The 19,336-nt window shown below is 42.6% G+C and overlaps 1 protein-coding gene across 5 annotated transcripts in view; it reads right to left on the bottom strand.

The window, feature by feature from the left end:
- ETS1 (ETS proto-oncogene 1, transcription factor) overlaps nucleotides 1-19,336 on the bottom strand; it is a 129,848-nt gene that overhangs the window by 35,237 nt on the left and 75,275 nt on the right. For 3 of the 5 annotated variants that reach the window (XM_081281028.1, XM_081281029.1, XM_081281031.1), the window contains one exon: nucleotides 4,992-5,093. The exons of the other annotated variants lie outside the window; for them this stretch is intronic. In XM_081281028.1, the coding sequence (XP_081137154.1) occupies nucleotides 4,992-5,093 (102 nt within the window). The remainder of the gene's footprint in view (nucleotides 1-4,991; nucleotides 5,094-19,336) is intronic. 5 annotated transcript variants of the gene reach the window in all.

Genomic DNA, 19,336 nt, shown 5'->3' with positions numbered 1-19,336 from the left:
ATGCTCCCCACTAGTCCCCACTCTCCAAGTCAGAGAACAGCTAAGTGGAGGGTTCAGAAATGTCTCCCCTTTAGAAGACAAGTCATTTTCACTCAGAACAAAAGACTGCAGTTAACCAGAATGTTGCTTCTGAGAGAAGGGTCAACTACAACCTCCCCAATCCCTAGGACAAGGCTAAACATTTGAGTCCATCGACAAATACTTTGTGAATTGAAATTTTCCAAATTTGAATCAACTTTGCTTCCTTCACTCCCATCCAACATAAATTCATGAACTTGAACTGTGCGAGTTTTGTTTTGTGTTTGTTCCCTCCGTGAAATTTATGACTCGATGAAAAGGACTTTACTGATGACGGAAACTGGCCAGGACAACACATGTGGAAATGCAGACCAGGCCAAACGGACAGGCAGCAGTTCTGCTGCAGACTGGAGGTAAAGGACCAGATGGGCCAGGAGGCCCCAGGCACCTCCTAAACATGAGCACCTGGGTAGTGTGATGCCCTTGTTTGGTGAAGGCCAAGGACGACAGCAGAAAGCCTAAGAGGATTCCCTACGTCCACTTCCTCTAACTCCATGCTCTGGCAACAGGGTCTGGGCAAGAGTGCTGAGTGGACAATTCTCCACTCAGGTTTTTGCTTCCTGTTTGTGGAGCTGACATTTCCAGGTTCTCACTTGTTCTTTCTGAAGGAAGCAGCTGGAGTTACTTTTTTGCCTGTCCACCTCACTGCCCTCTTTAAAAGCCCAGTCCATGTGCAAGTCATCCACAGTGGCACAGGGGCCCCATTAGTGATACCTGGTGCTGTCCCTTTGGCTGTGGGATTCAAGGGCTGGATCTTCTGAAAAAGTGCTCATAGCCCAACTGTAAACCACCCAGCACACATGAGATACCTGCACGTGGATCAAGGCCAAATGATACCCAGTCCAGAGCTCAAGCTCCTGAAGATAGCATAGCAATGCCCTTGGACCCAAAAACTGCAGAAGAAAAAATCAGAGCTTTGCCCACATTGGAAAAGTGTGAATACTGGTTTAAAAAAAAAAACTATATGTAAGTGAACAGTTGGCCAGGATTGTCTTTTTTCAGTGGTATGAGTACCGTACTTCAATGTTGGTGAATGATTGTGTTCAAAAGTGGATATTAGGAAAGAATTAAATTCATCATATAAAATACTATGTAGCTTTCTCATAACTGTAGCAGTTCTGTTAATTACTCAGATCAATAATGATGATGATGAAATCATTACAGGATAGTTAGCCCAAGCAGACCTCTCTATTATTCTTTAAACATTTTTGTCATTACCTATTATAATACTTTCACATTAGACACCAAATAGTTCTAGATTTAGGAACATCACTTAGACATTTAATCAGAACCTCCATAGATGTTAACTAATTATGGAAAAATACTGAAATGGCCTTTGTGTTAATAATTACAATATGCTAAATTCAAATAACACATTTGTCTCAGAATGCTGAGAACCCAACCTGAAGAAATACTAGGCCAATACAGTGTACAGTGGATACTCGTCAACACATGCACTGTATATTGGTAACACAAATGGTATAATTAGATTTCTTGCCCACTGGTCATTTTTTAGGATCCTAAATCTGAGTTTATATTTATTTTAATAACCCTAGGTGTCTGAGAGGGAAGTTGTACTAAATAAATACAGGAATCACTATCCAAGACTGCACAGTGTGGAGGCAGGTGTGAGCAGGCGCTCTCCTTGAATCTGCAGGGCCTACTGAGCTCATGGCATTTTCCAGGCGGGAAACATGGGCTCATTTTTCACTGTGGCCCAACTCCCAACCACCTCATACATGTTTCAAGTGAAATGTAAAACAGGGCTTTCCATTCACTCATATGCAACTCAAAGTGAAGGGCCCTTCTATTTCCAAGAACCCTTCAAGTGTGTTTCATGCATCTTTTTGTATCATTCTCGAGTTCTCCGAATCGGGTGGCTCACGTTGACAATGTTGCATAGAATTTAAACTTGAACTGGCTTTTGTTCAGCCAGAAGTTCAAGACAGACTGCCTCACTGGCCTCGAATTTTCTCTCCATGTTCTTAACAAATGACAAAGAGAAGACTAGAGTAGCTGGGATCCTAGGGTTAGGTGGTAAGGGACACAGCTAAGGACAAGAAAACCACAGCATATGTCCCAGCCTTGTGTACCACTGGACAGGGACAAATTCTAGTAGATTAAAACAAGATTAACCATGTGAGTTGGATTTTGTCATAATCAGAGCAGCATGAACCAAATACAAGGATGAATGATATGCCTTACATCTGAGAACTATAAAGTTTACCTGGACTATAGAGTTTACCAGGACCCTTCACATATACTGTTTTACCTCTGAGGGGCCTAGAAAGGTATATACAAGATTCCCATTTTATAGGTGAGGAAACAAACTCCACCAGATTAAAGGCTTGGCCTACATCACAGCGGGGAGTGACCAACCAGGGCCAGAAGACAGTCTTCCAACTCTGAAAGGCCGGGGTGTTTCTGCTCTATTACACTGCAAATAGGAACAGACCACAAATTAAAAAAAAAAAAAAAAATCAGAGCTGAGAAACAATGAGATCTTTTATTTCTTGGTTTAAAAACAGATAAATTTGAAGAACTAATTGAAAATTAAAAACTATTCCAAGAAACCCTGCATTTCATATAGCTAGCCCCATAAAGACATTATTAAAAGCCATTTACATAATTATCTGTATTCTTCTCCTTTCCTGGGACTAAGGATAGTGAAGCTTCCTTCCTTCCACATGATGCAGACAGGTTAAATGACAACCTGGCTTCATTCCCTGTTAGCATTCTCCTGAGCCACCCTAATGGGCCACTGTGTACATAATATAAGGTTAATTAATTATATAGAGGCTTAATGAAATGTTTCTTAAAACAAAAAGAACTCTTCTGGTTTATGTGAGTAGGGGGAAAAGAACAATTTCCAAATGGAAAAACAGGATTCTGAAGATAAGGAAAAAAGACAGGGACATCATGGGGTTGACTTGGCTTGTTGGTCAAAATGTGGGAGTTCTGGGCTGGGGATATAGCTCAGTTGGTAGAGTGCTTTCCTTGCATGCATAAGCCCTTGGGTTCAATCCCCAGCACCACAAAAAAAAAAAAAAGTGGGAGTTATGATCTCACTTTTACAATTGGTGTATTCTCACTAAGTCACTTATTCAATTCATGTCTAAAAGAGATCTACTAAGGGACTGTAGATATAGTTCAGCAGAAAAGCACTTGCCTCAGTTCCATCTCACTATTGAAGAAGAAGAAGAAGGAGGAGGAGGAGGAGGAGGAGGAGACAACAACGAAGAAGAAGACAACGTCAGTTAAGAGGTGGTGTCTATCCTTCATCAGGTTTTACAGTATTCATTTTGTCAATTTCAAGACATACATAAAAGTAGAGGGAACTGTATCATGAGCCCCTATTCAGAATCTACCAACCTTCTCAGTTAAAATTTCATCTCATACACACATGTACACACCACAATGAAGAATGACAAAGCCAACCCCAAGCAACATGTCATTTCACTAATAATTTATTTTCAGATGGATTGTTGGAGATAAAGGAGGATCATGATATGAAAGCTTGCAAGAGGATGATATACTCAAGGACAGAGAAAACAGCTTCAAATTACTTCCCCTAGTTCTTACATTGAGGTTTACAGTTCATTTATTGGCCCATCACAGAACTTCTGTTAAAGCCACAGCATCATGATCTGGAAGCTGATAAAGCTGGATCAGAGAGGGATGATTTCTAATGAAGTTGGTAGCTGGTCCCTTTGATGCCTACATCCTGCATGCAGAAGGCTTCAGTGAAGATTCTTCCTAACAGCCCATATTCTCATGAACTTTCAACCCTAACTAGAACATACAAAAAAAAAAAAAAGCTGAAGATTCTAGCAACTACCAGAAGGACAACTTCAAAGTACCACAGGGCCATGATGAAGTTGCCTAAAACAAGCCCCAGTGTAGGAGACAACATCCCCTTACTCCTTTCAACCAAGTGGGAAAATGTGGCCACAGGGACTGATAGCAATGGCTCTAGAGTTGATTGTCCTTGAGAAGTTGCTATTGGCCTCCAAGAGGATGCACCCAATAAAGATGTTCATGTTCTCACTGCCCTCTCTCATTCATGAAAAGATGGAGGGGAAGTAGAGTAGCAGGAACCAGTGTCTTTTTGCTCCTCCACTAGAGGCACTAGAAGCCTGGCAGGCAGGACTTCCATCCAAGGGAGCTAATAGTATCCATAACACTTCTGGCTGAGGTTAATGCAAAGAAGGGAGAGAAGCGTCCCTCCTCAGCCCCTGGCTGGGTTTTCATAAAACTAATGATGTGACAAAGTGGTGGGGGACAAGCAGAAATGTTGTCTCAGCAAGAACTAAGCAAGAAATGGCTCAGTGCTACCCACCCAACCAAACAGTCAATCATTGTCACCCAACAATGAGACACTACAATACCTGCAATGGGATCTCATCACTTAGGGAAACCTACACCTGGTCGGTTGCCTTTCTCTCATACCCAATCCCCTCCAAAGCACTGGCCATTAGAAACCACTCCAAGAAAAGGAGAAAGAAGCTGCACATAAAATCTCCAATTTGAGACTGCCCCAAAATGGAAGCCAGTCTCAAATTACAGCATCTCAATTGTTCTGCCAATGCACACAGCCACTAGCGAATGCACACTGTTTGAGTACAACGTGCCAACTCTGAGGTAGATGCCTCTTCGCAGAGGGAAGCTGCCCTAGGACAAAAGAGATGGTCTGCTACAAAACAAAGCATGCTCCAAATGGCACCGAGAAGCCAGCCCTGGGTCCTGCAGCAGGGCCTGAGAAAGAAGCCTGCAGAGACGCCAGACACGTTGAACATCTGTAGGAAGTGACCTCAGACTTCTCCCTCTCTCCCTTCATCCACCCCCTGCCCCATCCCCCAAAAGGAGTTTTAACACATTATTACCACTGAAGTCCTGAGGATTTGGTGACTCACCAGGCACACACATGGTTCCAATGAGCCCTTGACCATTACATGGTAGGGAAGCAGGAAAAACAAATGAAAGCAGTTGTAATTCGGCAGCGCCGGAGTTCAGACCTGCCAGACAAAAGGGATTGCAGGCATGTTCCCAAATTCGTTCAGGCACCTGACATGCAAAAGCTATTTTTAATCACTGGATTTATTTCTTTCCTAGCCCCTCCACCATCCTCACCTCAGCAAATGTATTGGAAGGCAGAGCACAGCCCAAATCAACTCCAGGTGTTCAGGGAAACCCAGAAAGGCTCTTCCGTTCCAGGATCCAAGCCAGCAAGCAGAACCACCCCCTGGGTCCTGCATTTAAATTTTCTCTCTGTGTTCCTTAGAATAGTTCAAATCTTCCACCCAAAACATTGGGCAAACAGCCAGAAAGAGAGGAAATATTTGAATGAAGGTGCCCTGCTAGAAAAACTTCTAGATATGTGTTATCTCCAGCAGTTTTGCAAGTGAAGGCACATGAAACAGTCTCAAAGCTCCTGAGGTGGAGCTTGCTTTCATTCTGTGCCATGCTCTACCTGCCTTGCAATGAGGATTACATGAAAGGCATTTGAAAATGCCAACACCTAATACATAGTAGATGCTCAATAAATTATTGGTGGCATCTTATAAAACATAACTGAAAAAAATACATGATTGTACTACCTAATGCTTAGAGAGACAACAAGGAGAAGGGATGTGACAATTTCTCCAGATACAAACAACTGAGAAAATGAGCAAAAAGAAGGAAAAATCAGATTCTGAGATAGAAGTGGAAATTGAAAACACCTAAAACCGGCTTTTTTTTTTTTTAACAGATTAATTTCATACCTCTTCCTCATCCTTTTGGGGCAATTATCTGAAATATGTTTGCCATGACTACACTTCACAGCTACATGAATCCAATTGGCCTCTGTTTAAAAAAAAAAAACTTCCCATCAATATGACACAAAATCAAAATATAATTTTGTATTCAAAACTCTTTTCTCTACATTTGGAATTTGCCAAAACTCAAGTAACATTTTACCATAGTCATTTATGGGTCTTTAAATTAATGCCACTCTGATTAAAAAAAAAAAAAACAGTACTGGGGGCAGAAAAAAGATAGGAAGAAATAAAAGAAGGAAGGAAAAGAGAAAGAGAGATTTGAAGAATAACTTAGTTTTGAATGATCACTTCAAACCATGTACAAAGTGCTTCACATGTTTCAAATCATTTCCTATATACATGATTACACTTGACTCTCACCAAATAACTTATTTTTATAAGTCCAAAATGTCCCAGAACAGTATGATTTCTTGTCATAAAAAACACAAACCCCAGCCACCACATCACTAAGGAGGAAGAGGGAGCATGGCCCTTTCCTGCAGCTCTACAGCCAGCCATACTGCATCTAATGGGTTCATCCCATGATGCTCACACACGTGCACACACACATGCTAGGGAAGGAAATCAGGGCCTGTAATATGCTAGGCAAACACTCTACCACTGAGCTACACTCCCAGCCCTTATTCTGAACGAGGGAAACGCTTGCCTTGCCCTCAACTAAAATACTCACAACTGAGTCAGGCTTTTGGTACTGACATGGATAACCCCACCTGAGAAAATAGAAAACATCTGATGTCCCACATCTTCCTATTATCCCAGCTTCTCCTAGCAGTCTTTGAGGCTTCCACCTCTAAGATGCTAAAGATGCCAGTTAATTTGGAATAACCAATTTATTTTAATTTCACTAATTCCTTCCTATATTTATCACTATGGCTATTTGGACAGAATTCTTCATTTTAGAAAGCATTTTGTCCAATACATTAGTATGACCCTCAAAACAACCAAGTAAAACCTCTTCCCCACAGGCAATGAAACTGAGACTCAGTGCATTCTGCAGAAGGGAAGAGCCTCCGTCACTGAGACTTTCTGCAGACAGCAGCACAACCCAGAGTTACAGGCACCGCTGCACATCTTACCAGCACTGGCCTGCACCAAGCCCCGGCCCAGAGCCTACTTGACACTTAGTTGGGGGACAAAGCGGACATGGCCAAGAGGGGTCCTGAATATCACCAGGAAGGCTGGGCTGGTCAAGGTGGAGGATCAGGAGTTTTCTTTATGGGCAAAGGAAAAATCTGGGCAAACAAATGGAGTAGAGCCCATTTATTTAGGCTGGAAGAGGTGAAGTTTTTCTGCACTTTTGAACTGTTTTCTCAAGGCCTGCCTCTCCCTCCCACGCAGGAAACAAACACAGAGACCGGCCTCTTTCCAGAGAGTGCTCCAGTGGCTCAGAGCTAGCCTGGGAAGGACAGAAGGAAGAGAGACTTTAGAGAAAGGAGACAGGAGCTGGGGACAGATGGGCCATGGCCACAGGAGGAGGAGGGGGGGGGGGGCATGGGCAGCCAGGGAGGAAGCAGGACCTGGGAAGAGAAAGAGGGGTAAGAGCTGGCAGAGAAGGAGGCACAGAGAGAAGGAAAGCGGAGAACAGAAGAAGGGAATATTAGAAAAATTTTAACCAGATTAAAAAGAGAAGGCAGGATAGGGACAGGCTGGGAGGAGGCAGCCACTTACTCTCAGTTGATCAAGTTCAGAAAACAACACTTTTCCATAAGTTTTGAAAGGAAATTCTCTCCCCACTTTCTTATTTATTTATACATTATATAAATACATTTTTAAACCAAAAAAGGGCTGTCTTTCCAATGGGAAAAAGCCTTGTTTGAGATGAAAGCCAGTCTTCAAAAACCCCTCAAAGGAAGCTGAAACCCCACATGTCTTGGTGCTACAGAAAGAAAAACAAAGTGGACATTCTTCCTAGTTCTAAGGCTTTTTTATGCAGATGTGTTTTTCTTTTAATAAATAAATCTGGACAGAGAAGGAAAATGCACACCCATACACATTCACACAGCACGACTGTCTGTTTTCAACCCAGGGAAACCACGATGAAAAATAAGAATATTTCATTCCATTTTCCCAGTGTAGGAGACAAAGATTCTCACTCTGCCAGGTACTGGTGTGGAAGCAAAGCACATACACATCCAGCCCACATTGCCCAATCGACAAAGGAATGAGAGGTGATCCAGGGAATGGCAGAACCTAGGGAAACCCACCATCTGTCCCCAGAAGTCGCCTCACCTCAGACACCAGCTGCTCCCCACTCTGAGCCATTCCATTTCATTCATAAGCCACAATAATGATTAAAAAGTGATCCTACACATTAAGTCAAATCTGCCTTCTTAAGAGTTCCATCCATCAACCCCTGTTCTGTTGGCTGAAGACACAGTGTGCAAATTTAATGTTTCTTATCTAAACGTTTTCAACTGCTCTCCTTTGTCATATCTTCTGTCCAGGTTTTAAAACTCCCAAATTCCTCAAACTACTCATGATGACATGGTTTTTGGCCACCCACCCCCACCTAAAAGCCTTTCTATGTCCCTAAAGATCTTCATAAGCATCTACAGACAAACATACTTCTCCAGATCAAAATGAGACCAAGTTGATCACTGTATCCTGCAAGCGTTGGTCAGTGAAGTCTAGGACAACATTAACAGTCACTCAAAGTACACTGCTACCCGCCCCCATATAAACTGATATGGAGCCTGTTCTGCACCTATTGACTGGATTTTATTAACCTCAAAGTAAAGTTTTACATTTCTCCACATTAAACTTCACCTTGTTTGTTTTGCCCATGTGTAGAGACTTTTTTTACATCATGAATCCATCCTCATCCTATCATCTACCCATCTCAGCTTTGCACCAGCTGCAGCTTACTAAGTATGTGTTCTGCATCTTTCTCTATTCTAAGCCCCTGATGTTGTTTAAAAGGCAATGACCAAGTGCTGAGCCCCCATAACATAACACGAGAGACCGTGCATTACTTTGACACTGACACATTAATCAAGACCCTTTGGGTATAGTTGCTCAATGAGTTACAAATCCTCCTGACTTTACTATCATCAGAGCCACATATCTTCATCTCGACCACAAACATATCATGGAAAAACTGAGACAACAGCATTACTGAAATCAAAAGATGAGGCCACGATATTCCAGCGGCTCTACAATATGAAGTCAGTCCCCCCCTTCAGTTTCTCCCTAAGCACCAGACAAATGCAAAGACAGGATGGGAATGGCTGAGCTGAGATTCAGACTTTTGCACAATAGAGAAAGGCACAGAAAAAAAGGGGGAAAGAGTTGAGAGACAGGAGAGAGAGAGAGAGAGAGAGAGAGAGAGAGAGAGAGAGACAGCAAGAGCATGCTGCTGCACAGCAAAGCTTTGCTTCCAGAAACAATGGGCAGTTAAGAGAACAATGGCTACAGACAAAGTGTTGGTCTATTTATATCTGCCACAGTGAGTCCCAGACAGGAGGAACTGGAAGTCTGCCCTGTATGCATAGCTCCAACTGGACCCGAGCTAGGAGGAAGATGAGGTCACCAAGAATGTTGCCTGCTTAGGAATGGGCTTCTTTTTTGCTCATACAGCTCCTGCTTAGCCCAAAGGATCTCTTTAGCCGAGTGAAGAAGTTTGCTTGCCCACTTCTGTAGCACAGCCCCGCTGAGAAGGGTTGGTTCAGAAAGGCAACTGCTGCTCTGCCCAGCCCAAAGTAATTAAGGCCTCTCTCTACAGAGGTCACAGGAAGGCAGAGATGCCAAGGACAAACCAACCGATCGATGGAGGTCAGCTCTATGGTTCCTGAGCCAACAGTCTTATCAGTCTGTTAATTACACATGTTTAGGGACACCATAAAAGAGTGTTTCCATGGGAAAGTTCCCTCCTCACTTCTCTGGAGCTGAATAAAGAGGCCAAGAGCTGATATTCACAGAGATGTGTGCAAGGAATCTCAATGGAAATCTCTTCTTTCCCTCACCTTCAGCCCTTGTAGATGGTTTCTGTAGTTTCTGGAATTTCACCTTTGGCTCTAACATGATTTTGGAGTGATAATCAATTTTAATCCTTCCCAACTGTGTTATTTATATTCTTAATCCACCTGCAGGTTTACTCAAAAGGGCCACTAGTGATCAGATTAGCCTGCAATAGACACCAAACTGAAAATGCATAGCATCTGGGCCCTAGAGGATGGCACAGGGAAAGAGGATAGGAATGAGACCCTGCAGGCAGTTACTTCCTTTATCCTGAATGTCACCAAAGCTCATGGCATTAAGGCACAACAAACAGTCAGCAACCACATCCCCTGGACCAGTCCACATTACAGCCATAAGACTTCTAAGTGCAAAGCTGGGATCTGCCAAAAGCAAGAAATTCGGGACTTAATACTGATTCTCCTGCAAAGTGGCTTTGGTTTTCCACCCATGCCTCTGCCTTCCTGTCACTGACTTCCTTTCTTGTTCCTTAGGGACAAGAACTGAGTCCACAGGGACTCAGTCCTGTGCCTCTTTCCCTGTGCCATCCTCCAGGGCCCAGATGCTATGCATGTTCAGTTTGATGTCTATTGCAGGCCAATCTGATCACTGGTGGCCCTTTTGAGTAAACCTGCAGGAGGATTAAGAATATAAATAACACTGTTGGGAAGGATTAAAATTGATTATCACTCCAAAATCATGTTAGAGCCAAAGGTGAACTTCCAGAAGCTACAGAAACCAATATTTGAGTGGGTAGAAAGGAGTCCTAAATAAGATTATTTTCCTCCTTTTCATTTAAATAGCTTGAGATGTTTTATGGTGAATATGCCAGGTATTGTTTCCATATTGAGGGGGAACTAGTGGCAAGCATTTAATGCTCTATAATTTAAAAGCTTAAACACAGAGAGGCAAGGGCTAGACATTTCTGGGGTCATCGGCTGACACTAGTTACATGGAAAGAACTAGGTTCCTTCCCCAACCCCACACTCTCTTCATTATCTTCACAAGTCCATGAGTCAAGCAGCTCAGGGTTCAGACCATGTGGAAGGCACCCTAATAAAGTTGAACTTCTGAGATAAAAGAGATAATATGCATGAGGTGACAGCAAGCAAACATTCCAGTACATCTTTCATTCTGTGCAGATGGTAGTGACAGAAACCCATCTAAAATACACCACACTGAAGCACTGACCATCTGAAATACACCACACAGGAAAGATCCAAGCGGCTGCAAGGGCCACGTGACCTCACTCAGTATTTCATTCAAATACTGCTTCCTCTACTTCTCTCCACCCTTAACTCCCTACAGGCTAAATATTCCGTTCTTTCCAAGGGCCCTGCTGACTCACCCCAGCGTAATGTTAAGACAGCCACATGGGAGCCACATGGTTGGAATGGAGAGAAGGCAAAGAGAGACACATTTCTACCCTGAAGCAAGGCTGACATCAGAGAAGATGCAAAAATTCCCAACCATAGCGTGTTTGGCAAGCACAGGAGACAGCTCCCCTCTTCACCTATCATAGTCTTCAAAAATGCCTGCACGAAAGCAGAACGCACCCAAATGGCATGGCCCCAACCCAGGACACCTGGAGCTTACAGTCTCAGGCTTTATGTATTCCAAAACTTATGAGATAAAGGCCCCCCACTCAGTTCTGAAAACCCAAATGTATGTCCCTAATGAGCCAAAAATCCTATTCTTTGAGACACATATTAATTTTAGAGCCCTAGCTGAAGTTTCCAGAGCTACTAACAAGGTACTTAGGACCCAAAGAGACCAACTTTGAAGGGAGAATGGTTACTCTCCCCAAACCACTAACCTTGTCATCTGAAGCTATTCCGTGATTTGTGCAGACCTAATTTTGGCCTCTATTCTCTTCAGCTTTGGCCTTTTTTTAATAACTTGGAGCAGTAACTACCAATCCATGCATTCTACTTAAATGTTCACACATTTCTTATTTCTGCTGCTCTGTCTTCCTCACTCTGGCTATGTGATGCATAAACCCTTATCTGTAGCCAAAAAAGCAGAAAATAAGAATTTACAGAATTTGCTATAAAACTTTAACAACTCCTCAGAGGGAGGTTCTCCCTACTGGCAACCAGACACAATAATAAGATGAATGAAAAGGAAGCTGCCGAAAAAGAAAGAAGAGCTGAACTCTATCATTGGTCAAGGGTCCTACGCTATTCCTGGAACTCAGAAGGAAACTTAGATATCATCTACTTCAAACTTTTTCTTTTATTGATGGGGTAATGAATCTCGGAGAGTTGACACCAATAGCCTTAGGTCACATGGTTACTAATTCTAGACCCTATGACTCCCCGTCATTTTTTTTCTTCTACCCCATTGCTGTTTACTTACTGCCATGGATTGGGAGAGAGAGTATCCTCCTCCAGGTCTTCATGATAAGCAAGCCCTGGTTCATCATTCTTGATAAACACTATTCCTGCCTAGTTCTTAAGAACCATAGAGGGACAGCCCATCCAAAGATATGATAGGATTCAATGGACCCACGATGCTATCTGCTTCCACTGCAGGTTGTAAGTTTTGAGTAAGAATGGTCACAGACTCTACAGTAGAAGACTTTCCTTTGAACAGAGATTTCGTGTTGTATAGAGGGAATCATAAAACAAGTAATATGTGATGCCCAACTTCAATTGCATACCAGCTCTGAAATGTGAGGCTGCTATTCCTATCAATCCAGAAAAAAATGTGAAAATGAACAGTTGATTTCAGTAACTTTTATCTAAAACTCACTGAAAGGAGAACAATGAGTCATGTCATTTGGTGGCTAATACTGCCATCCCAGCCCCACTGGTGTGCCAAACAGGGTAACCAAGAGGGATACAACAAACCCTACTGGCAAAGCCAAGACATAAAATCAAGGGCACAGGCCTATGAATTGAGCCTCTGTGTCTATGATAAAATTGTCTAGCCCAAAAAAGCATGAAGTCCTGAAGCAATACAAAAATACCGCTCGACTTCTAAATGCAAATATATACAGATAGCAGAGACCTAAGGCTTCAAGGAAAGACATACCTAGCCTTGATTTCTTTTATCCCACACGGGTTTCTTCCTCTCCTTTTCACAATGGGTCTCTCCTAATGGCCCCAAACACACAGACTGCAGCATCCTGGCAATCCCACTGCTGCCCCAAAGTCTCGCCCACACAGGCCCAGAGCAGACAGCCTCCATGCCTCTTCCAGCAACAAACCCAAGAGAGGCTGACAGAGTCGCCAGGCAAACCCAATCTCCAGATCAATGGGCAAGACAGACCAATAGGTGGAGAGCAGAGGAAAAGGGATCAATGCAAGAGGCAGGCAGCCGAAGCCACTCTCCATCTGCCTGGGTCAGGTGGGAAAGGGAGAGACTAGGATGCAAAGCCCTCATCCGCTGCTAATAAATGGCTCTGCCTCATCAGGAAGCCATTAGGAAATTGCAGCCACCACAGCCCAAGCTCCCTGTACTGAACTGTCTGCACGCAGCTGGTAAAAGCGCTCATTATCTCCACCCAGCCCAGACATACACTGGCTCACTCCACCATGGGGTCCAACCAAGGGAGACAGCTCTTTGCAGCCTGAGCTTGAGTGAGGATGGAGAAGGAACTGACAAGGTCCTTGGAGATGGGAAGGTGCAGGGCTCACCCAGGTGTGTGCTCCAAGCTCCCATTGTGAACAGGGGTCCACGTCCTCATTCCCAGTTAGACAGTATTTTTTTTTAACATTTATTCTTTAGTTGTAGTGGACACAATACCTTTATTTCAGTTTTTATGTGGTGCTGAGGATCGAACCCAGTGCCTCACGCATGCTAGGCAAGCGGTTTTTCTCTGAGCCACAACCCCAGTCCAACAGTAATTTTTTAACTCACAAAGACATATGGACTGAGAGTGGGCATAAGGCTACTTTTGGGGTGATTAAAAGATGCCAAAATTAGTTGTGGGCAACATGGTGCACAACTCTAAATGTACTAAAACCACTGAAACCTACATTTTTTCAATGGTGTATTTTGTCATGTGAATTTTATTTCAATTTAAATAACAATAAATCTTAAAAGAGAAGGATCTACTGACCCACCAAGTAATGCAATGGGATCTGTGTAGTGACTGATGACCATAGATCCTACATTTGGAGTTTCCCTTCTAGTGAGCCAAACAAATGGCACCTAATTACACAAATGATAGATACATGCTCACAACACTCCAATGATGGCTATTGTAGGATGTTTTGCAATGGAGACTAGGGCAGGGGCTGGGTTCCAGAAATACTGAGAGAAGAGCCAGAAAGAGCTTGCTAATGTCTTGGGTGGAAGGGAATAAGGTGACAAGGACAGTGCCAATAATGGGTGGATGGCATTACTGAGCGGGGCGGACAGAGAGAGGATGAAATGGCCCACACCCACCTCTGACACATGGAAGGGTTTGACACAGGAGCTAGGCTGTGCTCACTGGGACACTGTGGGAGCAGCTGGGCAAGGTCCACTTCCAGAGACAGACACCTGGTGTGGGCAGCTTCTGGGACAACTTATGTTGAGGACTCAGAGGAAAGGCCACAGACTAACAGAGACAAACAAAAACCTTGCCCACAAATGATTCCAGCAAAGGCCTCTCCAGCCTCCTTCCAAAGCAACACTTGCATTTTTATAAGGCTCACTGGGAAAAGAAGTATTCTTCAGACTCTGGTTCTTGCTCCCTGGCTGGAGGTTTCTCTCCCAACCCCAGTGAGGTGACAGAGGAGGGACAGACAAAAGGTGAATCTCAAGCAAACAAACATGGGCGCAGGATCCCTGGACGGGAACTGAGGAAGGTGTAGTCACAATACTGTGACGGCAAGGGATCTTTTTGGGAAATTCTTTTCCGAGAGGGATCTGTGAGTTCGGTCCCCTGGAATGCCCTGAAGCAGCTCTGATTGGTTCCCTGGCCCTGACTAAGATTGAGCAGGGCCCCACCCGCAGATGAGTAAACACAGGGAGGAGGAGGGAGGAGGAGCAGGAGGGGCAGGAACCAGAAAAGGCAAGTGCTGACTCTGGTTCAGGGAACAGACAAGATGAAATTCAGGGAAGTGTGCCTGTGTGTGTGTGTGTGTATGTGTGTATGTGTGTGTGTGTATGTGTGTGTGTGTGGGTGTGTGGATGTGTGTGGGGGGGGGAGTGTGTGTGTCAGAAATCAAGAAATAATTCTCTGGGCCTTACACACCACTCCAGTTGGGATCCAGCCCTGCCTTGGCAGCTGGCTCATTGGTTCTTTATAATATACTGAATTAGTCACTGGATTAGCAAGCACATTTACACACACTGGCGCACAGCTGTTTAAAGACACACGATCCCCTTTTCTAGGTGCCAGATTCTAGCTGTAAATCAACCAGTGCAATCAGCAACTGGCAAACCCCAGAAGTACACAGTTCCTACAGATTTCTTTAGTTGCATAGCACTTTAGGAAAAGTCAGCCAGAGTGGAGATGGTCTAACACGCATGTAGGGGACGGGCAGGAGACAGGGCAAAAAAAGACAATACAAAAAGACATACTTTTTGTATCTTATGGAAGATGCCAAACAATTCACCAACCTGGACCTTCACTGTCCCTTTGAGGAGGGCAGCCTGGCTCAGGAAATGACACCTGGGGAAAGGGGAGCCCCTTTCTGTGTTACCAGTCTATAGTTTCCCTTTTAAAACTTCCATGCCCAGGTGACCTCTCAGGAAAGAAAGGATGCCAAGGCAGAGAGGAGGACTTCAGCAATAAAAATAATTCGGGGTCCTGACAACCATTCTAAGAAGCCGCCACCTTGATGAAGAGGCCAGCGTAATGCCTGAAAATAACGCTTCAGAGTTGGAAACTGACCCAACCCCGAGCTCAGGCATGGTAAGTATGCGTGAGAGGGATTGGAAAATAATATAACTGGCCGCAGGGACTGTTCTGGCCCACTTGGTTATGGGGGTGTCAAGTGGAAAATTTTCTGTAACCAGGTTAACAGTAACCACAGTTTTAACAACCACTGAAGTAATAACAGCGTCAGCAGCAATGAACATTTGTACAGAACTTGGTAGCCTGAGAGATAATGATAATACCGTTGGTTGAGACCCTGTGGCAGTGAAAAAGGATTTTACAGGAATTATTTCTAATCCTTGAAAAAGTCCTGAAAGCTCTTTATTATTATCTCCATTTAAGGATAAGTAAAGCAAAGCTTAGGAAAGTTAAATAATTTTGAGGACAAATTAGTAAGCAGTAAGTCTGAATTCAAACCCAGGGCTGTGTTACCAGCCTCAAGTGAGGAATATTACTATAATCAACATCATAAAAGTGAGGTGGTGTGGTTCAGGGACAAAGATAATTTACGATTAAAAAAATATATATAAGTGTAAATTTTTTGACTTGGAGATCTCACCTACCAAATGGGAAAAACAGAATTTCTCTATACAGTAAGATTATGGTTAAAAAAAAAAAAAAAAAAAAAAACCTGTTGCATAAATAAATCTACCTGAGAAATTAAGGCAAGAACCAAGTACCAATTACTAAATTAGATGAATTACACTTAGACTCTGTTGGAATAGGAGTTTGGGGAAGATTCACAAATATTGTGACTAGCTTGTGTAGGAAGAGACTTGTGTGTATCTTGTACCAGTTTTTGGAAATTCAAATATTATCTCCCCAGAATTGGTTGGCCTATAAAAGCATTGAAAATACTATTTTCTTACAAAGCAAGGCATCTAAGGGCAACTGGAGATTTGCTTCATCTTTGTTCACTGCTCACTGCCTATGCCATACCAGAGGCAGAACATGCTAGGCAAAGCCCTGTGAGTCCAGGACAAGTCATTAGGGTCCCATCTCATTCAAAACTAAGCCACTGTTTGTCCACCTAGCACCCAAAATCCTGTGGAGACTTTGCAGCCAGCATGAAATTTCAAAGTTCTTCCATCAACCCACCCATCACACAAGAGTATGGACGAAGGTAGAAAAACCACAAGGGTCCCCTAAGTGAAGCCTTCATAAATCCAGAAATAGGTGCTTTATTATTAAAAAAAAAAAAAATCTCCGTTGAATCTGAGGTCAACTCCAGGTCCACCACGTAGATGTTGATTCATTCCATGTGCGTGTTTATTTTTCTACAAACATTCCTGCTGCATCAAGTGGCCTCAAGGCCTAGACTTGTGTCTCTGAATGTCCCCTCCCTGGAAAATTCTCAAGCATGGGTGGAGCCCTCACTTCATTCTCCAACGTCCTAATCTGGAAATGGGGGGCCAAAAGATCAATGCTACATGCAAGTTTAGTAAATTTAGTAAGCAACCTTTCTTTGTCCATCTCGGACTTGAAAATGCACCGTGGAAATTATGTGAACTGTGGGGGATTTTACCCCTTTCCCTCTACTGCACATCTCTATGGTAAATATTTATAGATAAGCTGAATATTTTCTTCCTAACCCTAATGATAATGAGGAGCCTAAAAGAGAACATACTGCCCAGAACATACTGCCTCTTAAAAAGAATGTTATCAAGTTTTCTCTCAGAATAGGTTGTAAGTAAGCAGGACTTTATAATTAGGAAAAATCTAAGTCCAAATGTGTAACTAAAAATGTATGACCCTGAGCAAGTTATCTGAACCTTTCTGAAATCAGTTTTTACCTACAAAAATGAGGATTAAAACACCAACATTATAGGATTATTTAAAGAATGTGATTATTTCTGTAAAGCACCTGACACATAGTAGGCGCTCTATAAATACTAACTTTTCTTATTCCTCATAACCTGCAACACAGCAATGTATACAGACCAAAAAAAAAAAGCACCCAACAGTTTTGAAGAACATTTGATTTCCATTAGGACCCAGGGAAGGTGTAAGATTGAACTCTTAATCTATGTGAAATCAAGGATGCATTTCCTGTACACATGTGCATGATTCACCCTGGGGAGTTCTTATGTATACAGCATCACCACTCTGTATCCTATCTCCCACTAATTTAATAACACTCTTTGTATCGCCAATAACTCCAGAGCACTTTTGAAATGTGAATTTATTATCTTTCTCACTCTCTCCGAAAGAAAGGCTGCTCACTCACTGGAAGTAACCTCTTTCAAGAAGAATACAGAGTGCAGAAATCATCTGGTCAGGGTGAAAACAGACTCAGGTGTCCTGATTCTTTCTCCAGGCAACAGAGGGACATGGGATGACTACCCATGCAGACCTGTCCAGTCAATAGCATAGAAAATGTTCAATGGCAAGATCAAGTACCCTAGGTCTGACCCAAAGCTGTTCCAAATGGAGGGCATTCAATCAGGAGCCTGACCTCCAGTTTAAAAAGGAGACATACTTTGTGGCCACTCTAGGGTTTACTTTACAAGTGCTAAAATTTTCCTGGCAAGTATTAAAAAAGTGCCAGATTTTTTTTAAAGCCAAAATTAAAACTCTTCTTTGTATTTTTGCTAAAATCAGATGTACTACCCTCTATTTCCCATGGCTACCTCCTCTTTCCCAATAATCCAGAGGCACCCAAGGATACCACTGGTTACCTACGATTTATACCCACTTGCAAGGAAACAGCAACATGCCAAGCAATAATTCCCAGCTAACAACCTGTCATTTGGCTCTGGAATGCTCTGGCTTCCCACATGACCAAAACAAGATAGGGGTGGGAAGGAAGCTTACTTTTATTGCTAAGAACATAAGAGCTACACATTGTGTTAGGGAGATAATCCAATATAATTTTGCTAAATATGTATTTACACACTTATACATATAAATATATATTTATACATTATATCTATATTTATACATTGTATTAAATTATATTAGCCTAGTTGTATCAGATTTACCTTCCTAACACAATGTGTTTATATATATAGATAGGTAGATATAGATATATAGAGATAGAGATAGAGATAGAGATAGAGATAGATGTTATATGTTCATACCTAGTGCCATAGTTTTGTTAGTTTCAATTTGACACAGAAGACACTAACAAAGGAAAAATAAATAAATCACTCATCTAAGATACCATTAATATTTGTATGCCTCTTAGACCCAGTTCTTTCCTATAACATGCACTGTGAGATTCAAAGATTTCTGCTTTTTATTTTATTTTTCCTAAATCACTCCTCCAGCTACCTGAAGTTGCTGCTACTCATTAAAAAGAAGATCCATTTTAATGGATCTTCTTTGCTAAAAAGGGTAAACTAACACAGAAGACCCAAACAATGTGCCTCATAGTTGAATATAGAGAGAGATTGAACAGGAATTATTTTCAAATCTCTTTAAATTATATTGGAATTCAACCTGAGGGTACCCTACCACTGAGCTACATCCCCTGCCCTTTTTAATTTTTTATTTTGAGACAGGGTCTCGCTAAGTTACCCAGGCTGGCCTTGAATTTGCAATCCTCTCTGCCTCGGCCTCTGGAGTCACTGGGATTACAAATGTGCGTCACCATGCTCATCTTCCTGTTCCTTCTTGAAAAGGAACTATCTTGCCATTTTATAGTGGATATCAGTGCAACATGTCTGTA

Source organism: Spermophilus citellus, assembly GCF_964194105.1.
Source record: "Spermophilus citellus genome assembly, chromosome: 2".
Taxonomy (NCBI): domain Eukaryota; kingdom Metazoa; phylum Chordata; class Mammalia; order Rodentia; family Sciuridae; genus Spermophilus; species Spermophilus citellus.
Note: the sequence above shows the minus strand (reverse complement) of the source record. Positions and strands in the feature narration are given on the sequence as shown.